This window comes from Drechmeria coniospora, chromosome 01 (assembly GCF_001625195.1).
Source record: "Drechmeria coniospora strain ARSEF 6962 chromosome 01, whole genome shotgun sequence".
Classification (NCBI taxonomy): Eukaryota; Fungi; Ascomycota; class Sordariomycetes; order Hypocreales; family Ophiocordycipitaceae; genus Drechmeria; species Drechmeria coniospora.
The window spans coordinates 1,282,993-1,300,462 of NC_054389.1; the positions used below are offsets into that span (position 1 = coordinate 1,282,993).

Genomic DNA, 17,470 nt, shown 5'->3' on the forward strand with positions numbered 1-17,470 from the left:
GTTTGTCACCACAATTAGTGACACGGCACCTACTACTGCTGTAGCAGTCAGTTTCCACGACTGGTGCGCTGCCAACTTGCTGTCCCACCGTTGCTTCCATCCTCTCGCCCTCTCCTACCTCTTGCTCGCAGAATCGAGGCCCGGACAGACGACTGCCGAGAGGAGCTGGCTTAGATAGGCATTGGGATGCTGTAGATATCTGCACGAGTGCTGCTGACCTCTCCCTACCGCCCACGCCGGGAAGGTCGGGAAGGTCGGCAAGGGCGGCTCGCAGGCGGTGAGAGGTCTTTAGGCCGAGCATCCATTCCATCATCGGTAATGGATATCGCCGTTGCCTCCCTTGATGGTATGACGCCGACGCCAGACGCCACCAACTTTGATTGCTATGGTGGTGAATCGAGTAGGCCGTCATTACCAATCAACATCACCGTCGCCATCACCCACGCGTTTGGCTGTTGGGTGGAAGCTCTCCAGTTTCGCCACCCGGCAACCGAAATTCAGACAAAGTAAGAGCAACGGGCCTTGAGGTAGCTTCCGCGGACCCTCGACACTCGATTCTTCGTCTCTTCTTGACCGACCGTCACACAACACTGCCTCCCGCATCGCCAATATACTACGCAGCACAACTCACACCGCTGTATGACCCGAGAATATCCCCTCCTCCTCAAGCAGAATTATCACCATCAAAGGTCTCGCCATCATGAGCCGTATAGCACTCCCCCTAGCGCCCCCAGCCAAGTCCCCCCTGGCTCGATACCGCCTCCTCTCGCCCTCTGCTTCCGTTCGTGTCAGCCCCGTTTGCCTCGGGGCCATGAACTTTGGGGACGCCTGGTAAGCTTTCAGAACTCGATGCGCATGCGCCTCCCTTCAGCACGACACGTCTTGATTGACGCGGCTAGGATCGACTATTTGGGACAGTGTGATCAGGCTACCGCCGAAGGAATCCTCGACTTTTTCTACGAGCAGGTGAGCAAGGGCAGCTCCTCCAGATGAGTAGCCGCGGTGTGCTGATCTGTGTTCCAGGGAGGTTTGTTTACTACCCCTCGCCGAAATGCCGCAAGGTGCCGCCGTTAAGCAAGACGATACGTTCCGAATAGGCAACTTCATCGACACGGCCAATAACTACCAATTCGGAGAGTCGGAGAAATGGCTCGGTCAGTGGATGAAGAAGCGTGGCAACCGTGATCAGATGGGTACGTCGGCCCTTTGCCTTCTTGCAGAAGGCAGCAGCTTCATATCATGACCATTGCCTGACCATGACCCGAACGTTGCCTAACCGTTGCCTGCCTCCTAGTCATCGCTACCAAGTTCACCACCAACTTCACGGCCGGCCCTGACCAACCCAGCGTCATGGCAAACTATACCGGAAACGGCACCAAGAGCTTGTTCACGTCGGTGAATGCGAGCCTCGAGAAGCTGCAGACCGATTACATCGACTTGCTCTATGTCCACTGGTGGGACTACAGCACCTCCATCGGTTCGTTGTTGCCGCCCAACGGCCGCATCTGGTGGGCCGGATGTTTTCTCATTCCTAACGTCTCCTCTGCAGCCGAGATGATGCAGTCACTCAATCAGCTCGTTTGCAGCGGAAAAGTACTCTACTTGGGCATCAGCGACACCCCTGCCTGGGTCGTCAGGTTCGTCAAGATGAACCGGCACCCTTCTGCCTGCCGTTTTGTGACTGACTGGCCCGCTCCAGCAAAGCAAACGAGTACGCTCGCAACCATGGCCTTCGTCAGTTCTGCGTCTATCAGGGGCGTTGGTCTGCCGCTTCTCGAGACTTTGAGCGTGACATCATCCCCATGTGTAAGTCGGAGGGCATGGGCATCTGCCCCTGGGGTGCTCTCGGCGGAGGCAAATTCAAAACGGAGCAGCAGCGGCAATCCAAGGAAGGCCGCCAGACGGATTACGCCGAGACGGACATCAAGGCCAGCGCCGCTCTCGAGGCCATCGCCAGACGCAAGAACACGGCCATCACTAGTATCGCACTCGCCTATGTCATGCACAAGACGCCTTATGTTTTCCCCATCGTCGGCGGTCGAAAAATCGATCATCTCCGGGGCAACATCGAGGCGCTCACGATTCGCCTCAGTGACGAGGAAATCAAGGAGATCGAGGACGCGGTTCCCTTTGATCTGGGATTCCCACACAACTTCCTCTGGATCGGCGGCAATGTTCCGGAGTCTCCGCAAGACATCTGGTTGCTGAATTCGGCGGCAACCTATGACTATGTCAAGGAACCCAAGGTTCGTAGCTCACACCAACCCTGCCTGCCACAATTCCGTTTGTTACCTCGGCCTCATCGCTGACCACACACCCAGCCTATTACGCCGCAGGAGTCAGGGGAGTAGGGCACCCACCTCAGAACGTATCGTTGGCGGTGGCTTCGGTACCGCTCCCGTCCGCAGTCCCAACCGCGGGATCCTGGAAGCGAGTCTTTTGCTGCGTCAAACAGGAGATTTAGGCACTGACCCGCAGAAGTCGTCGTCACCTTCAGCTCAGAAGGACTCGGGGGTGCGTTTCGGCAACGGAGTCGTAGCTAGCAGCTCGTAGCATCCAGCTTCATGCTTCAAAATCAGCCTAGAACATGCCAAGTTCATCATCAAGCCAGCTGGATCCAACCGGTTTTCGTCAACCACACGTCCTCCGTAATGTTGCACCTGATGGCTCTTTGGAATCATCGGATACATGAATGCGTTGCCGCCAAGACCAATTTGGTGACGGATTGCGATCGAGACGTCAAACATCGCCACCGATGGGATGGGTTGAGAGATGCGGCCGTAAGGCTTGTATAGTGCTACTGCATCAACTCTGAAAGGCAAAGGCCGGTCTCAGTGTTTCGACTTCACGGCAGTGGCAATCCAACCGGGCAAATACTCGTCGATCTGAGATATTGTGGAAGGTGCGTCAATGCTCCTGCAATTCAGAAGCAGCCGCCGAATCGGTCCCCCAAGAGCCCCGAACATACTGTGTTCTTTCATCTTCTCCAATGGCAGTGGAACAAATCTGAGCCTTGCCTATATGCTTTCGAAGCCCTCGTCACTTGAATTGAACAAAGTCAACAGGCGCGTGCTTCCTTCGGAATGAGCCTGCCTCCCAAGTTCATCACACAAAAAAGGAGGGCAGCTACACCACGGGCTCTTCCGAAGCTGAAGCCGTGGAGTCTTCCGCATCTCAGATTAAGCCCTTATCACGGAGAGAGAGAGAGCTGCGCTCCAAGCATTGAAGAAGCCGGCCTCGAGGACCAGGAGGTAATTCCGCTTACGCCCATCGACGACTTCGAGCACGTTGATGCGTAAGACTTCGCTCCGTTTCCTGAATCCTGCACACCTCTAATCAATGCTCAGGGTTAGCAACACTCAGATAATTGACACGGAGTGCGGGGACGATGACGAAGATGACGATGAGGATGATGGCGATGACGATGGCGTGGTCGACTTTCCAGCGCACCGATCCCGCAGCAATGACATTCGCCGGAATCAATGTATGGGAACGGATCAACCCATGCGAGCTGCAACCTTCCCACCGGAGCAAGTATCGAGGTTCAAAACAGTCCCTCGGGAGGCCCCCCGTACCATCGAGATTGTAGGAAAATACACGTTTCGGCGAGGAGTGCGCATCGCCGACTACAAGCTCCCTCGTCAACGAAGCCCGTCGCCTCCCGATAGCATGTCATTCCAGGCTCGTGATGGCTTTGAACGCCATGAGACTACCCTCTCATCTCCTCGGCCAATGTCCAAACGACAACGACGAAATGCGTCTCCTTTACGTCCGCTGCCGTCGTTGGCGGTGAGCTGCCCCAGCCATCACCAGTCAATCAATCAGCCCATGCGTGCCGGCGCCAAATCAATAGCAGTGAACGGAATATCAACGAGGACATCGACGCCGAGCTCCAGCCATGGATCGACGCATGATAGTCGGTGATATAGAACCACAGCATGTGCTTCGCCAAGCAGATTCCTGTACTATCATCGACGTCTAGTTCATAGTCGGGGTATCTACAAGCCAGCTTTTGCCCTCGAGCGGCCACATGCCATTTTCACAAGTACAACAGTCCCCTTTGCAACCCAAACGCCCGAAGGAAATCGAAATCCCTTCAACATAGTGCGCCATTATTTGGCGGCCTTGCCTTTTGCCTCGTTGTCCCCAAGCTCCCGAATCAAAATGAATGTCTGACCCTCGCCATTGTAGTCTTCCTGTCCGGTTTCGAATCCTGGACAAACTCCAATGGCCAGATACTTTCCATCGTTGGAGAAGGCTAGTGACGCGACGCTGTTGGGGAATTTTTGGTACTGCTTCAGCCTTCGCTTCGCCACGGCATCCCACAAGGCCACCGTCCCATCGCCACCGCCCGAGGCAAAGGTTCCGTGTATGGGATGAAAGGCCAGTGCGTTGACCGGGTAGACCATGTCGCCGTCCCCATCAGCCGCAGGTTGTCGATGGCATTTGAATGCAAATTTTCGCGCCTGAGACTCGTCGGTGTCTTCGAACCACTCCACCGCAACTCGGCCTTCGATACTGCTAGTAGCGTAGCCGGCGTCGTTGGGCATGCAGGCCACCGCACGAGTGAGGAATCGCAGAGAAGACTCCCGCTGCTGCCAAGGCTTCAACTCCCAGCTGCCGGAAGCGAACAGGTCCGAGATGGTGTTGAAATCGTAAATGTTTATGATTCGGCCCGTCATCGCCACAACGACCTTGGTCGGACTGGCGGCGAGCGAGTGGGGTTTTCCTGGCAGTGCAATCTTTATCGGCTCGCTCGAATCGTCCTTCATGTTGCAAATGTGCAATGTGCAGTCCCAAGAGGCCGACACGAGGATAGCTGAGGACCTGGCATTAGAACCCATGGCGACGGGGGCAAGATGGGCGTCTCACAATGCTTGCTGCTATAGACGACGCAACGAACGGGCGCTTCATGCTTTGTCACCAGCATCATCTCTCCCGTTTCGAGGTTTATCCTGAGGGGGGCTGTCAGAAGCCGAACCGGCTAGTGGGGGGTAGGGGGGCAGAGATGGTACTTGTTGACGCCCCAATCCATGCCGGCAGTGAACGCTGTGTTGTCGTCGGCGCCGAAGCACACATCAAGGACAGGAGCTCTATGCTCGTATGTGTTCGTCATGTTCGCGCCGTCCGTGTTGGAGACATCGTAACTGTAGACCTTCCTGTCCCAGGACGAGACGAGGAGCTTCGTGGACGTTGTCGGCGCAAAGGCCAGCGCAGATATCGCGTCCCCTGGGGGCGGGGAAAGCTCGTATTGTACCGCTTGAGGAAAAAATTCACGTCAGCAAACATGTTCATATCATGGAGCTTCAGAAAGGCAGGGGACGTACCGGGAGCCATCGCCAATTTGCTGTCGAAGGCGACGAGGTGTAGTGGAAGCTTCAATTGTTTACTGTACTTGCTTGCTCAAGGCAGGCTACAAGTCACGTGGAGATGGACGGACGGACAGGATAAATGGACCTACTATTCGTTCATACAGTCAGTACGGAACTTGAGTAAGTACATTGATCGCTGGTCAAGCTGGCGCGAGTTCTGCCGTCGCCGACCGCTCCCGCAAACCAGCCACACCCCGCCACACCCCACCACCATCGAGGCTCCAGTGCAAAATGTCAAAATTATGAGAATGACTGCGTGTTCCCCTCAAACTCAACCCCAGACCTTTCTCGATCGTGACGTGACATACGGCCTTGTGACGAGTTTTTCGCGCCGCCAGCTCCGCCACCACGGCATCAACGCACCCGGGTTCCATCGCAGTCAAAGGCCGGCCATCGCGTTCGGAGAAGTCGCTTGCCCCGGGCTCCATCGTCACTCTCCTTTCCGAACCGAACGATCCTCCACCTCCGATTCCGCCACCAAAATACCGCCAACATGTCTCTAACAAACTGTCGCTTCTATGAGGAGAAGTATCCGGAGATTGATAGCTTCGTCATGGTCAACGTGAAGCAGGTTCGTCACGGCAACGGCAGCACACGGTGGGATGCGTCCGTCTAACCTCGGCAGATCGCCGAGATGGGTGCCTACGTCAAGCTTCTCGAGTACGACAACATCGACGGCATGATTCTCCTCTCCGAACTTTCCCGAAGACGTATTCGATCCATCCAGAAGCTCATTAGGGTCGGGCGCAACGAGGTCGTCGTCGTGCTTCGTGTCGACAAGGAGAAGGGTACGTCTTGCCTCGCGGCGGCGACGAGATTCTTGGGTCGCTAATGCGCCATGGCTGGCAGGATACATTGATCTCTCAAAACGACGAGTGTCTCCCGAGGACATGGTCAAGTGCGAGGAGCGATACAACAAGAGCAAGACTGTGCACCTGATCATGCGACACGTTGCCGAGAAGACGCAGGTGCCGATTGAAACCCTCTACGAGACGATTGCTTGGCCTTTGAACCGAAAATTCGGCCACGCCATCGATGCCTTCAAGCTTTCCATCACGTGCGTGCGCCTTTTTTCTTGGTTCGACGGTCTCGTCGGCTGACAGGATGCAGAAACCCCGAGGTCTGGAACGACATTACGTTTCACAGCCAGGCTGTATCCGACGAGCTGAAGCTCTACATCAGCAAGCGCCTCACTCCACAGAAGACCAAGATCCGAGCGGACATTGAAGTCACCTGCTTCGGATACGAGGGCATCGATGCCGTCAAGGCCGCCCTGCGCACCGCCGAGGCGGGCAACGCCGCCATTGCCGAGAGCGACAACTCGGGCACGGAGGTCAAGGTCAAGCTCGTGTCGCCGCCTCTGTACGTGCTCACCAGCACCTGTCTCGACAAGAGCCTGGGCATCTCCCGGCTGCAGGAGGCCATCGCGGACATCCGGAAGAGCATCGAGGGGGCGGGCGGAAACCTGATTGTCAAGATGGAGCCCAAGGCCGTGACGGAGAGCGACGACGCCGAGCTGCAGGCGCTCATGGAGAAGCGAGAGCGCGAGAATGCCGAGGTGAGCGGCGACGAGAGCATGAGCGACAGCGACGACAACATTCCCGAGACCATCTAAGGCAGCGGCAAATGTCGTCGAAACCGTCCGCTCGACTCCATTTCCGAGGGAGGGACTGGGAGGTCCCGGGATCCAAACCCCTCATCGATGAGGTCACCATATTCGGCCTCTCTAGAAAACAGGTTCTTGGAAGGGGCGTGGCCCGAATGAAGATGCAGGACCGAATCATGCTGGCACCATCACTTCCGTGGCACGTGTACGCGAACCAGCGTCGAGGAATAAGGTGGCATTTTTTTTCCCATGGCCAACTTTGCCAACTTTGCAGCTTGTTCGTGTTGACGCACTCTACAGTATGGGACCATTGGTGTCATTTATGCCGTAAATTCGGGGTTCGCTTCTTGGTAGACACTCTGAAGGACGTCGTAGTGGTCCTTCTAAGCGTAGGACTGTAATGGAAGCACAGCTCGTTGACGTCGGAAACTCGGCCAAGGTGGGGGTTGCGGGTCTCCAGGCGGTCTGGTTCAGAAGGTAGGTGGGTAGGGTAGGGTAGGCTCCAGCTTGCCAGGCCTCACTCAACCCACCCGTCCGTCAGGCGTGCATGCGAAAGCAGAACACGTCTCGGCACAGCACAACCACATCACACCTCCCAACACTCGGTCGCGAAAACCGGCCCCGACGTAGGCTCATGGCTCTCGGGTCGCTATGGGCGCGACTACGAAGCCAGGGACGGCAGAAGAGCGCTGCTAGGACGGTCGGGCTGCAGCTGCTCGGGTTCGCGACCTGGATCCCCGTCGTCGCGTGGTTCAACCTGCACGTGGCGGAGCTGACGATTGTGGACGGAGCTTCGATGTATCCGTTCATGAACGAGGAAAGGGACTCGACGCTGCGGAGGGATGTCATCCTCAACTACAAGTGGGCGCCGCAGAAGGGGCTCGAGAGGGGCATGGTGGTGACGCTGAGGTGCGTGTGTCTGCTGTTCCCTCTTCCTTGGACCTCGGCGTGCTTGCGCGGACGCGACGGACGGGGACGGATTGCTCACCATTGGCGGCGTTGTCACGCGTACAGGAGCCCGACGCACCCGGACACGGTGGCCGTGAAGAGGGTCGTCGCCGTGGAGGGCGACGTTGTGAGGACGAAGCAGCCGTATCCCGTGCCGACGGTGAGGATACCGCAGGGTCACGTCTGGGTGGAGGGGGATGGACCGCCGGGATCGAGCCTGGATAGCAACACGTACGGCCCGGTGTCGAAAAGGTTGCTCACGGGGAGGGTCACGCACATTGTCTACCCGTTCCGCAAGTTTGGGCCCGTGAGGTGGTGGGAGCATCGAACGAGGCCGCTGGTCGAATGAGCAAACTCTCCCCTCACCACGGTCTACCCATCCAACACTGGCTCTCTCCAACGCCTGAGCGGAGAATTTTCGGCTAGATATTATCGAGAGACGAGAGCGAGTCAGCCCGTCTTGCGTTCGTTTCGGGCAACCTACCAGACGAGCGTCGGCGACATGAGGAATGCACGATACAATCAGCCGCGGGCGTCTCTGGCAGATTCTGATGCCACCTGGACCATCCGGACACGGACGCGAATCAGGTTGATTCCTCCGAATACACTCATACCCGCTGGCCCCGTGCACGATGTGCCGCAGGCCACACACTCTGCCCCTATTGTTTCTCTCGTCCATCTTCTCCCCCCATTCATCACCAGACCTTGGCCTTTGCCAATATCCAATGCCGCGGCTTCCACACAGAAGCCTTTGGGTGGCGACGGATGGCCAATTCAATATGATGTTTCTGGCGTACATGATGGGAATGCGAGGCTTGACGGGCAGGCGGCGTTGGTGACAGCAACACGACGCCATACTTTGTCCATCGCCAATACATGTCGCTGACGAAGGCTTTATGTCATCTCGAGAGAACCGGGTGGGCATTGGACATGGCTTTTCGACCTCTCGGAGACGACTGGGGCATCGTCCCATCGAGGTCCATGCGGGACTCATTGGTCCGAGGTGACGCGTGACCTCAAGGACATCGCTCGGGTACCATGGACCGGAAGAGTGATCTCTCCTTGCCAAGGGTAGTCTGACAGCAGCGTCGTCGGCGGCCAAGAAGCCAGTGTGTCGAGAAAAAGGTGAGCCCAGTACTGCTGCCAAGGCCTCCCGACCAGGACGCAGGCCTATGTAAGCACACATCCATCATCGACATGGACCACGGCAGGCGAGGGGCAAGAGGGAGAGGTCGACGTCCAAAGAGGAGGGAAAGCGTCGGGACAGGAAGCGTAATTCCATCTTGTGGCCCGCAGACTGGCCGGATTTTGGGTGGGCTGCTGAATCAACCAGTGTTCATCAAGACGCGTAATGACCAGTCCGGTTCCACCGCACACTGTAGTGCTACGCAGGCATGGTACGCCGTGTGCTGGCACGTACTTGCATGCACTCGGCAGGTGCTACAAGGTAGTGGATGACGGGTGCTAGAGTTATCATCAACCACCTACAGTGCACCTGCAGTGCAGGTACGTGCTAACACAACAGATGCTCGGTTTACCTACAGTAGGTGCATGTCTGTTCCCGGTGCACCATCGAATAAGAACCTAGCACCTATCAGTACCCCAGCACTCCGTGCTCCTTGTTGCTGCTCATGGTTCATCAGGAGGTCGAAGATGCGAGTGGCACATGCCCTCACGGAGAGGCGACGGCACATCCGTTGCGCAAGGGCGTTGCGAGCGAGCACAGCACAAGCGAATACGAAACACAGCTATATAGCAGGCATACTGTACAGGGACGCCATCCACCACGATTCCATCGCGGCATCCCCGACTCTCAGACGACTTGCTCGGAGGCATCGCGATGCAATTGAGTCGTCGGGTTGGGCATTACGCGTGCAGAATGGCATGGCATGTGGAAGGCCGCGTCTCCTGGACTCATCACATCACGAGGACGGCAACGAATAGATTGTCATCTTATTTCTTCTCCTCTTGGCCCTTGAGAGAAGCAGACGGCAAGAGTGACAAAGGTTGTGACGAGCAAGTCCCCCCGAAGGTGGCGTGTCAGCAGCGCACAGCGATGGTAGATCTGCAGTGGCCAACTGGCTGTCCGCGGCCCGTCCCGACTAGGGCTCCAGGCGCTCTCGCCCTGATGCCTCCCCCCCTGGCCCCCCCACCACTGGTTCAGGCGGCAAACGTCGTTTTGAGAGCAGGGTGTGGCGAAGGCGAGCCCTGCCAAAGAAGTCGTCCTGCGCCTACCTGTTGTGATGAACCAGCGGGCAAAGGTTTAGTGAATGGCTGGCCAGAACCACAGCGCTGCGAGTATAGTATTATAGGAAAAATGGATAAAGTACGGAGTAACGTTGACGGTTTATGTCGCAAGGGCGGGGGAGGTGGGTCATTCCCAGCCTACAGTCAGTCGACAAAAGTGACGATTCAGCTTTGGTGGCAATACTCGTACAATTGAATCGACATTTTTGCCACCCCACTGTACAACTATTCCATGCAAGTACAGTACTTGCTTGTACTGTAGGTAAGTACTTACGTATGCAATTCGCCATCCTCCGTGCTGTGCTCCGTATTCCGTACAGTGTAATTTCTGTAATACCTGTGCATGTGCATGGATAAACGCTGTACTTACTGTACTCCATACTGTACATATACTCCGTACTCTGTACTTACGCCGTATTCCGTAATTATTGCTATTATTACTGCGTGGTGGCTCGTATTGATTATGAGTACTCCGTACTCCGTACCCAGGTAATTACTCAGTGCTCCGCACCTAACCGTGTACGTACTGTACTTGCCTATAAGCAAGTGGGCTAATGATTACGGAGTACACTCTACTGACTCCGTACGGAGTAAGTACTAGTAAGTACGATCGTTGATACCCAACGTCCCGCCTCTGCAGTAGACCTTTTTACAGCCTCTCCAGCAGGACATGTGCTCCTGTCTGTACTGCGCACGGAGTGCAGTTTCTGTACGGAGTGAACCTGCTTGCACTCGAGTAAGTACTTGCACATGGAACTCGGTCGTGGGCAAAGGGGGTGACCGCCACTGTATTGTGCCCATACTTGCGTGCATGGCCCGTGCAAGTACTCATGGCCATCTCCGCTGTGCTACAGTACTGTACGTCCATCAAATAAAAGTACACACACAGTACGATACGGAACAGGTGTACTTGCAGTACTTGCTTGTGTGTACCTCTTTCTCGGCACCTCAATAATCGTTCCTGGTCGCATCCAGTGGCGCCGCGAGCCCGCTGTGGCATCCGTCGCAGGACAACTCAACATGACCGCCTCAAGTGCATCATCGTGAGCCGTGACCAGTAAAGACATCGGACGGCTCCCCTGCTCGGATGAAGCTGTAAATGTACTCTGCACATGCATCGCTGTTAATGAAGACCACTTCCGCTCTGGATCCAAATGGGAATGCGTGCATTGAAGGCAGCTCGTGCTGCCGAAGCCTGCATACGGCCCGCGCTCGTTCGCTGGTACGACCTTGTTCGCCAATCCCTCGCCGTGGGCTTGCATGCAAGTACGATATATTGCTACCGTACATGCCTACTTCCACGTACTTTTACCTACTATATGAGCGTTGGGGTTACATTTCCCTCGCATCGAGACAGCGAGCGGCGCATGGGAGTGCCCGACGTGGTATTGTCAACCAGCAGGCCACCACCAGGCCACCACCAGGCCTGGTTCAAAGGGCCAGGCCACATTGGCATTATTAAAGTCAGGCGAGACAAGACAAGTCGCACTTTGCCGTACGCACTAATTACTCCGTACCTCGCACGCGTAATGAAGGTCACACGTAGCATCGCCGGCAGAGTAGGGATGCCGCCGCCGCTCTCCGTACGGTACTTGCCTGTACATGCTTCTCCGAGGGCCTCCTCGTAGTTAGGCAGGTAACCTCTGCGTACCGCCGCTCCGCGCGCGTCCGTCCCTCCGTCCCTCGCGTCCTCGACCGCCTTCTTTGTCTCGGCAAGTACATAGTCTCCCGCCTCCCGCCCGCTCCTTCTCTGGCGGGAGGCCCAGATACGGAGTGAACAGGTTGGCACGTGAGACGTCACGCTGCCGGCATCCTCACAACACTCCTCTCGTCCAGCACGCAGCCCAGGCACCTCCCCCCCAGACGGGACCGGGCAATATGCGTTTCCAGCTTCCTCTCTCGGCCGCCATCCTCGGCCTCGCCAGTGCTGCCGGCAACAGCTCGGCCGTCACCGTCAAGGTCAATCCCCTGCCCGCGCCTCGGGAGATCTCCTGGGGCACGACGGGCCCCAAGTGTCTCTCCGGCTCGCTCAGCTACCACGCCAACGCGGGAAGCCGTTCGGGTGCCGCGTCCAAGCTCGTCTCCGATGGCTGGAAGCGGGCCTACTCGGCCATGAAGTCCTTGCAGTGGGTGCCCCAGGCCATCGAGCTTCCCATCCCGACGTTCGAGCCCTTCCCAAAGTCGGCCGCCGGCGGCGGCGTGAGCAGACGAGATGCGGGCAAGATGCCTACGACGGCCGCTCGTCGAGGTGCGGTCCTCACGGCCGTCGCCGTCGACGTGTCCGATTGGTCGTGCGACCTGCAGCATGGCGTCGACGAGAGCTACAACCTCACCATCTCGGCGTCGTCGTCGACCATCAAGATCGCGGCCGTCACGCCGTGGGGCGCCCTGCACGCCTTCACCACCCTGCAGCAGCTGGTCATCTCCGACGGCCGCGGCGGGCTCATGGTCGAGCAGCCCGTCGCCGTCAAGGACGAGCCCCTGTACCCCTACCGCGGCGTCATGATCGACACGGCGCGAAACTTCATCTCGGTCGAGAAGATCAAGGAGCAGATCGACGGGCTCGCCCTCTCCAAGATGAACATCCTGCACTGGCACATCACCGACAGCCAGTCCTGGCCCATCCAGATCGACCACTATCGAGACCTGCTCACCAGGGACGCCTACTCGGCCCGCGAGACGTACTCGCCCGCGCAGGTGCGGGACATCATCCGCTACGCGCGCCGGCGGGCCGTCCGCGTCGTTCCCGAGATCGACATGCCCGGCCACTCGGCCTCGGGCTGGCAGCAGATCGACAAGGACATCGTCACCTGCCAGAACAGCTGGTGGTCCAACGACGACTGGCCGCTGCACACGGCCGTGCAGCCGAACCCCGGCCAGCTGGACGTGCTCAACCCGGCGACGTACGAGGCCGTCAAGAACGTCTACTCGGAGCTCTCCCGACGCTTCGCCGACGACTTCTTCCACGTCGGCGGCGACGAGCTCCAGACCAACTGCTTCAACTTTAGCAGCCGCATCCGGCACTGGTTCGCCGAGGACCCGTCGCGCACCTACTTTGACCTGAACCAGCACTGGCTCGACCGCGCCATGCCCATATTCACGTCGGCCGCCGTCACGGGCAAGAAGGACCGCCGGCTGATCATGTGGGAGGACGTCTTCCTCTCGACCGACGCCGGTGCCCGCAACGTGTCGAGGAACATCATCATGCAGTCGTGGAGCTACGGCGTCGACAACGTCAAGAAGCTCGTCCGCGCCGGCTTCGACGTCATCGTCTCGAGCTCCGACTTCCTCTACCTCGACTGCGGCTTCGGCGGCTACGTGACCAACGACGCCCGCTACAACGTGCAGCGGAACCCCGACCCGAACACGCCCTCGTTCAACTACGGCGGCGCCGGCGGCTCGTGGTGCGCGCCCTACAAGACGTGGCAGCGCATCTACGACTACGACTTTGCCGCCAACCTGACCGAGGCCGAGGCCGAGCGCGTCCTCGGCGCCGTCGCCCCCCTCTGGTCCGAGCAGGTGGACGACACCGTCATCAGCGGCAAGATGTGGCCCCGGGCCGCCGCCCTCGCCGAGCTGACCTGGTCCGGCAACCGGGATCCGGCGACGGGCCTGAAGAGGACGACGACGTTTACGCAGCGAATCCTGAATTTCCGGGAGTACCTGGTGGCCAACGGCGTCGGCGCGACGCCGCTGCTGCCCAAGTACTGCCTCCAGCACCCGCACGCGTGCGACTTGAACTACAACCAGAGCGCGCTGCACGGCAAGTAGACCGTCGACGAGCGAGGCGACGGCGTGCGCGACGCCGGACGACACGGCACGGACATGCTTGGGTAGGGCACATGATGTACATGCAACCAGGCCCGCTTGATGTTGGTCCCGCCACAGGGCATCGCCATGGTTTTTTTTTTTCATTGTACATACTTACATATCTGTCTGCAAAGTTCAACCAGAGATCTTGATGCCCTTTCCCGATCCGGCGTCCACTCGTTGCGCGAGCCGTGCCAACGACGGGACGGGACGGAACGATTACATGACCGTCAAAACCATCACAGCCGCCACCGCCACAGGAAAGAAAAGAGAGACGGGGAGAGGCCGATGACTGGTCGAGCGAAGCGTAGCGTCGGTGCATCCGAACGGTGACGGTAGCCATCCGCGCTGCCAATCATGTTTGTCGGCGGTTCGCTCCATCGACCGTTGCTCACCTTTGAGTCCCACCGGCAGGGCAGCTTGAGCAGGCGGCGAAGGAATGGATGGTCGACAGGATGGCAGCACGGCGATGTGCACAGCGACTATCGAACGTGGAGATGGGTTGCCGGCGCCTCTGCTTCGCGTCGTGATATGGAAGGTCCTCATCCAAGAGAGGACACTTTTCCCCAGGTGCCGAGCCGTTCTCCGTTGCCACCGCTTCATGCAAGCACGGGACCTCCTCATGCGTCGACGCAGTGATTTCAAGCTCCATCCATTGGGCGGGTGCGACTATGCCGAGAGATGAACGGCGGCTGCCCTGTGCATCCGAATTGGCTTTGAAGGACGGAGAACAGGTTCTCTTCAACCGACCACAGGACCTCGAACTTTGCGCCAGTTTGGAAGGAGAAGACACGGCCACGGCTGGGAGCTGATGAGGCAATTCGGACGTTGCCAATGATGGCTGACGACGACACTAATAGTGCTAGGACACGATAATTTCAAGTCGTAGGCAGATGTACTTGTTGGTCCGCAATAAGCCGGTAGATGCACGTCGGCAGCTGCTCTACCTGTGAGTAGGAGTAGTCATTCCGAATCGTGCCTTGACTTGACCAAGTCACCGTTTGGTGCAAGTACAGCTACGTACGCATGCACATGCGTACGGAGAACAGAGAGGAGTTTTGCCATTACATGCAGTTGACAATACCGTAGGTTATAGAGTCGACGACGAGTACGGAGTATGTGGTATTTAATAATATTCGACGCTTTGGCCTGCGTCAGGTGCAGTGTAAGTATTGATACTTGCTGTATACATTATGCTAGCAATAATAGTACCTCAGCTCATGCACAAGTGTTGAACAAAGTACAACTACGGAGTAATACATTTCTTGAGTACGCCGCAGAGAACAGAAGCACACCTACCCACACGTTGCATTACTTGTTATTCGCCATGCAGTACGGAGTACTCCCTATGGAGTTCTTACAGGTTATACTGTACTAGGTAAGTATTCATAGGTGCCAGTACTCCGTAAGTAATCATAGATGCCAGTAAGTACAGTACATGTTACAGATACAAAGTACGGGGTAATGAACAAGTAGCCAATAGGTACTAATTCCTACAACTACTTACAGTACAGTGAGTACTCTAAGTACGCCCAAGTATACGGAGTATCCAGCACCGTATTTACTGTAGTTGTACGTATTTCTGTTGTACAGCACATGTTCAGTATGGAGTGCTTGTACAACTAAGTACTTATACCTGTTGGGCACTCCGCACAAGTGCATGTACTGCAAGTACAGCGTCCTTACAGCACCTACAGTGCCCAACAGCGAGACCCGCACGGGCCAACGGCAACCGGGCCCACCCCTTCCGCGCGCTGTTGCGATTCGGGGATTATGTCGGAGCATCACAAAAAGTTCTCGCCAACTTCCTCCATCCGCCATTCCAGGGGCCTCCATCACCGCCATCTACCCACTCCGCACCACTCATTTTCCGCACGCCCGCGGGTGCAGCAAGCAGAGAGCCCATCCCCCCCATTCACCCCGTTGATTGCGGCCTTGCTCCTCCTCTCACTCGTCACCGCCGCCCCGTTCGTCGTCGAGCGGATCGCCCACGACGCAAACAGGGACCCGACAACAAGGCGATGCCCTTGGCCTCCCAGCTCTCCTCGACCTCCTCCTTCCCCTCCGCCGAATCAGCAGAGAGTACGCCGTCCTCGGCGGTGTCGACGACATCCCCTCCGGGCGCTGGCCTCGCCCTCGACGACGTCGTCGCCCTCGCGCCGGATCCAGCGGCCCCTCGCCATGCTCCCAGGCGGCCGCACGTCCTGCCGGAATCCAACGATCCGGCTCGTATCATGAAGCCCGATGATATCCAGGTCGAGGACCGGCCGCCCTACCTCCACGTTCGTTGCGCTCGCCCATCCCGGCCAACGTTCTGAGCTGACGTCTTGCAGTCGATGATCGCCGGCGGCATCGGAGGCTCGACGGGTGATTTGCTCATGCACTCCTTGGATACCGTCAAGACGCGGCAGCAAGGCGATCCGAACATACCCACGAGGTACCCTTCTCTCGGGCAGTCGTACTACACAATATGGAGGCAGGAAGGCATCAGGAGAGGCCTGTACGGAGGCTGGATACCTGCCTTGTCGGGCTCATTCCCCGGCACCGTCCTCTTCTTTGGCACGTACGAGTGGAGCAAGAGATTCCTCATCGACCATGGCTTGCAACATCATCTCGCCTATCTGTCTGCCGGTGCGATTCCCCTGGTCCCCCGTCTCCCGTCCCCCCCCGTCCCCCGCATGCTCTGCCTCCGAAGCGCCGCCATCTGACGGCTCACAGGCTTCCTCGGCGACCTCGCCGCTTCCGTCGTCTACGTTCCGTCCGAGGTGCTCAAGACTCGTCTCCAGCTCCAGGGCCGCTACAACAACCCGCACTTCCGCTCCGGCTACAACTACCGCGGCACCGTCGACGCCGCCCGCACCATCGTCCGCACCGAGGGCGCCTCGGCCCTCTTCTACGGCTACAAGGCCACCCTCTACCGAGACCTGCCCTTCTCGGCCCTTCAGTTCATGTTCTGGGAGCAGTTCCACGCCTGGGCGAGAACGTACAAGCAGAGCCGCGAGATAGGCGTGCCGCTCGAGCTGCTGACGGGCGCCGCCGCCGGTGGCCTGGCCGGCATCATCACGTGCCCGCTCGACGTGGTCAAGACGCGGCTTCAGACCCAGGTCAATCCGCCGGCGGAGCAGGCGAACCGCAGCAAGGAGGTGAACGCGCAGAAGCGCCACATATCGACCTCGTCGCCGAGCACGCACCGCCCCAAACCGGGCGCCATCGCCCTCGAGACGTCATCCGTCACCACCGGGCTCAAGGTCATCTACCGCACCGAAGGGCTCGCCGGCTGGTTTCGCGGTGTCGGCCCCCGTGGCGTTTGGACCTTTATCCAGAGCGGCTGCATGCTCTTCCTGTACCAAAGGCTGCTGCACCAGCTGGAGCTGCTCTCGCCGCCCGACAAGGATCATCTGTAATTGTCTTGTTTTCCTTTGCATGTCTTGTATTAAGTAGACGACGGCCAGAGCGGTCCGGGGATGCATATGTCATGGACAAATAG

General features: G+C 57.9%; 8 protein-coding genes across 8 annotated transcripts; 7 read left to right on the top strand and 1 right to left on the bottom strand.

Moving 5' to 3' along the window:
* Positions 1-318: 318 nt before the first annotated feature.
* On the top strand, positions 319-510 carry DCS_00337 (uncharacterized protein; the record flags this gene model as incomplete). Its single annotated transcript, XM_040797676.1, has 1 exon — positions 319-510. The coding sequence occupies one exon, from the start codon at positions 319-321 to the stop codon at positions 508-510; it is 192 nt and encodes a 63-aa protein (XP_040658559.1).
* Positions 511-700: 190 nt separating this feature from the next.
* Positions 701-2,351, top strand: DCS_00338 (aldo/keto reductase; the record flags this gene model as incomplete). The annotated part of the gene is made up of 8 exons (XM_040797677.1): positions 701-831; positions 900-966; positions 1,024-1,027; positions 1,098-1,193; positions 1,295-1,477; positions 1,550-1,637; positions 1,700-2,246; positions 2,322-2,351. 8 exons carry the CDS (start codon positions 701-703, stop codon positions 2,349-2,351), a joined length of 1,146 nt encoding a protein of 381 aa, XP_040658560.1.
* A 988-nt stretch (positions 2,352-3,339) lies between these two features.
* Positions 3,340-3,924, top strand: DCS_00339 (uncharacterized protein; the record flags this gene model as incomplete). Its single annotated transcript, XM_040797678.1, has 2 exons — positions 3,340-3,534; positions 3,634-3,924. 2 exons carry the CDS (start codon positions 3,340-3,342, stop codon positions 3,922-3,924), a joined length of 486 nt encoding a protein of 161 aa, XP_040658561.1.
* Positions 3,925-4,112: 188 nt separating this feature from the next.
* Positions 4,113-4,844, bottom strand: DCS_00340 (uncharacterized protein; the record flags this gene model as incomplete). The annotated part of the gene is made up of 1 exon (XM_040797679.1): positions 4,113-4,844. One exon carries the CDS (start codon positions 4,842-4,844, stop codon positions 4,113-4,115), a length of 732 nt encoding a protein of 243 aa, XP_040658562.1.
* Positions 4,845-5,865: 1,021 nt separating this feature from the next.
* On the top strand, positions 5,866-6,987 carry DCS_00341 (eukaryotic translation initiation factor 2 alpha subunit; the record flags this gene model as incomplete). The annotated part of the gene is made up of 4 exons (XM_040797680.1): positions 5,866-5,943; positions 5,998-6,160; positions 6,222-6,429; positions 6,483-6,987. 4 exons carry the CDS (start codon positions 5,866-5,868, stop codon positions 6,985-6,987), a joined length of 954 nt encoding a protein of 317 aa, XP_040658563.1.
* Positions 6,988-7,378: 391 nt separating this feature from the next.
* Positions 7,379-8,275, top strand: DCS_00342 (uncharacterized protein; the record flags this gene model as incomplete). Its single annotated transcript, XM_040797681.1, has 3 exons — positions 7,379-7,455; positions 7,609-7,887; positions 7,993-8,275. The coding sequence occupies 3 exons, from the start codon at positions 7,379-7,381 to the stop codon at positions 8,273-8,275; spliced, it is 639 nt and encodes a 212-aa protein (XP_040658564.1).
* Positions 8,276-12,051: 3,776 nt separating this feature from the next.
* On the top strand, positions 12,052-13,944 carry DCS_00343 (N-acetylglucosaminidase; the record flags this gene model as incomplete). The annotated part of the gene is made up of 1 exon (XM_040797682.1): positions 12,052-13,944. The coding sequence occupies one exon, from the start codon at positions 12,052-12,054 to the stop codon at positions 13,942-13,944; it is 1,893 nt and encodes a 630-aa protein (XP_040658565.1).
* Positions 13,945-15,402: 1,458 nt separating this feature from the next.
* DCS_00344 (mitochondrial carrier protein) lies at positions 15,403-17,387 on the top strand (the record flags this gene model as incomplete). The annotated part of the gene is made up of 5 exons (XM_040797683.1): positions 15,403-15,408; positions 15,493-15,555; positions 15,681-16,265; positions 16,317-16,614; positions 16,702-17,387. 5 exons carry the CDS (start codon positions 15,403-15,405, stop codon positions 17,385-17,387), a joined length of 1,638 nt encoding a protein of 545 aa, XP_040658566.1.
* Positions 17,388-17,470: the final 83 nt, after the last annotated feature.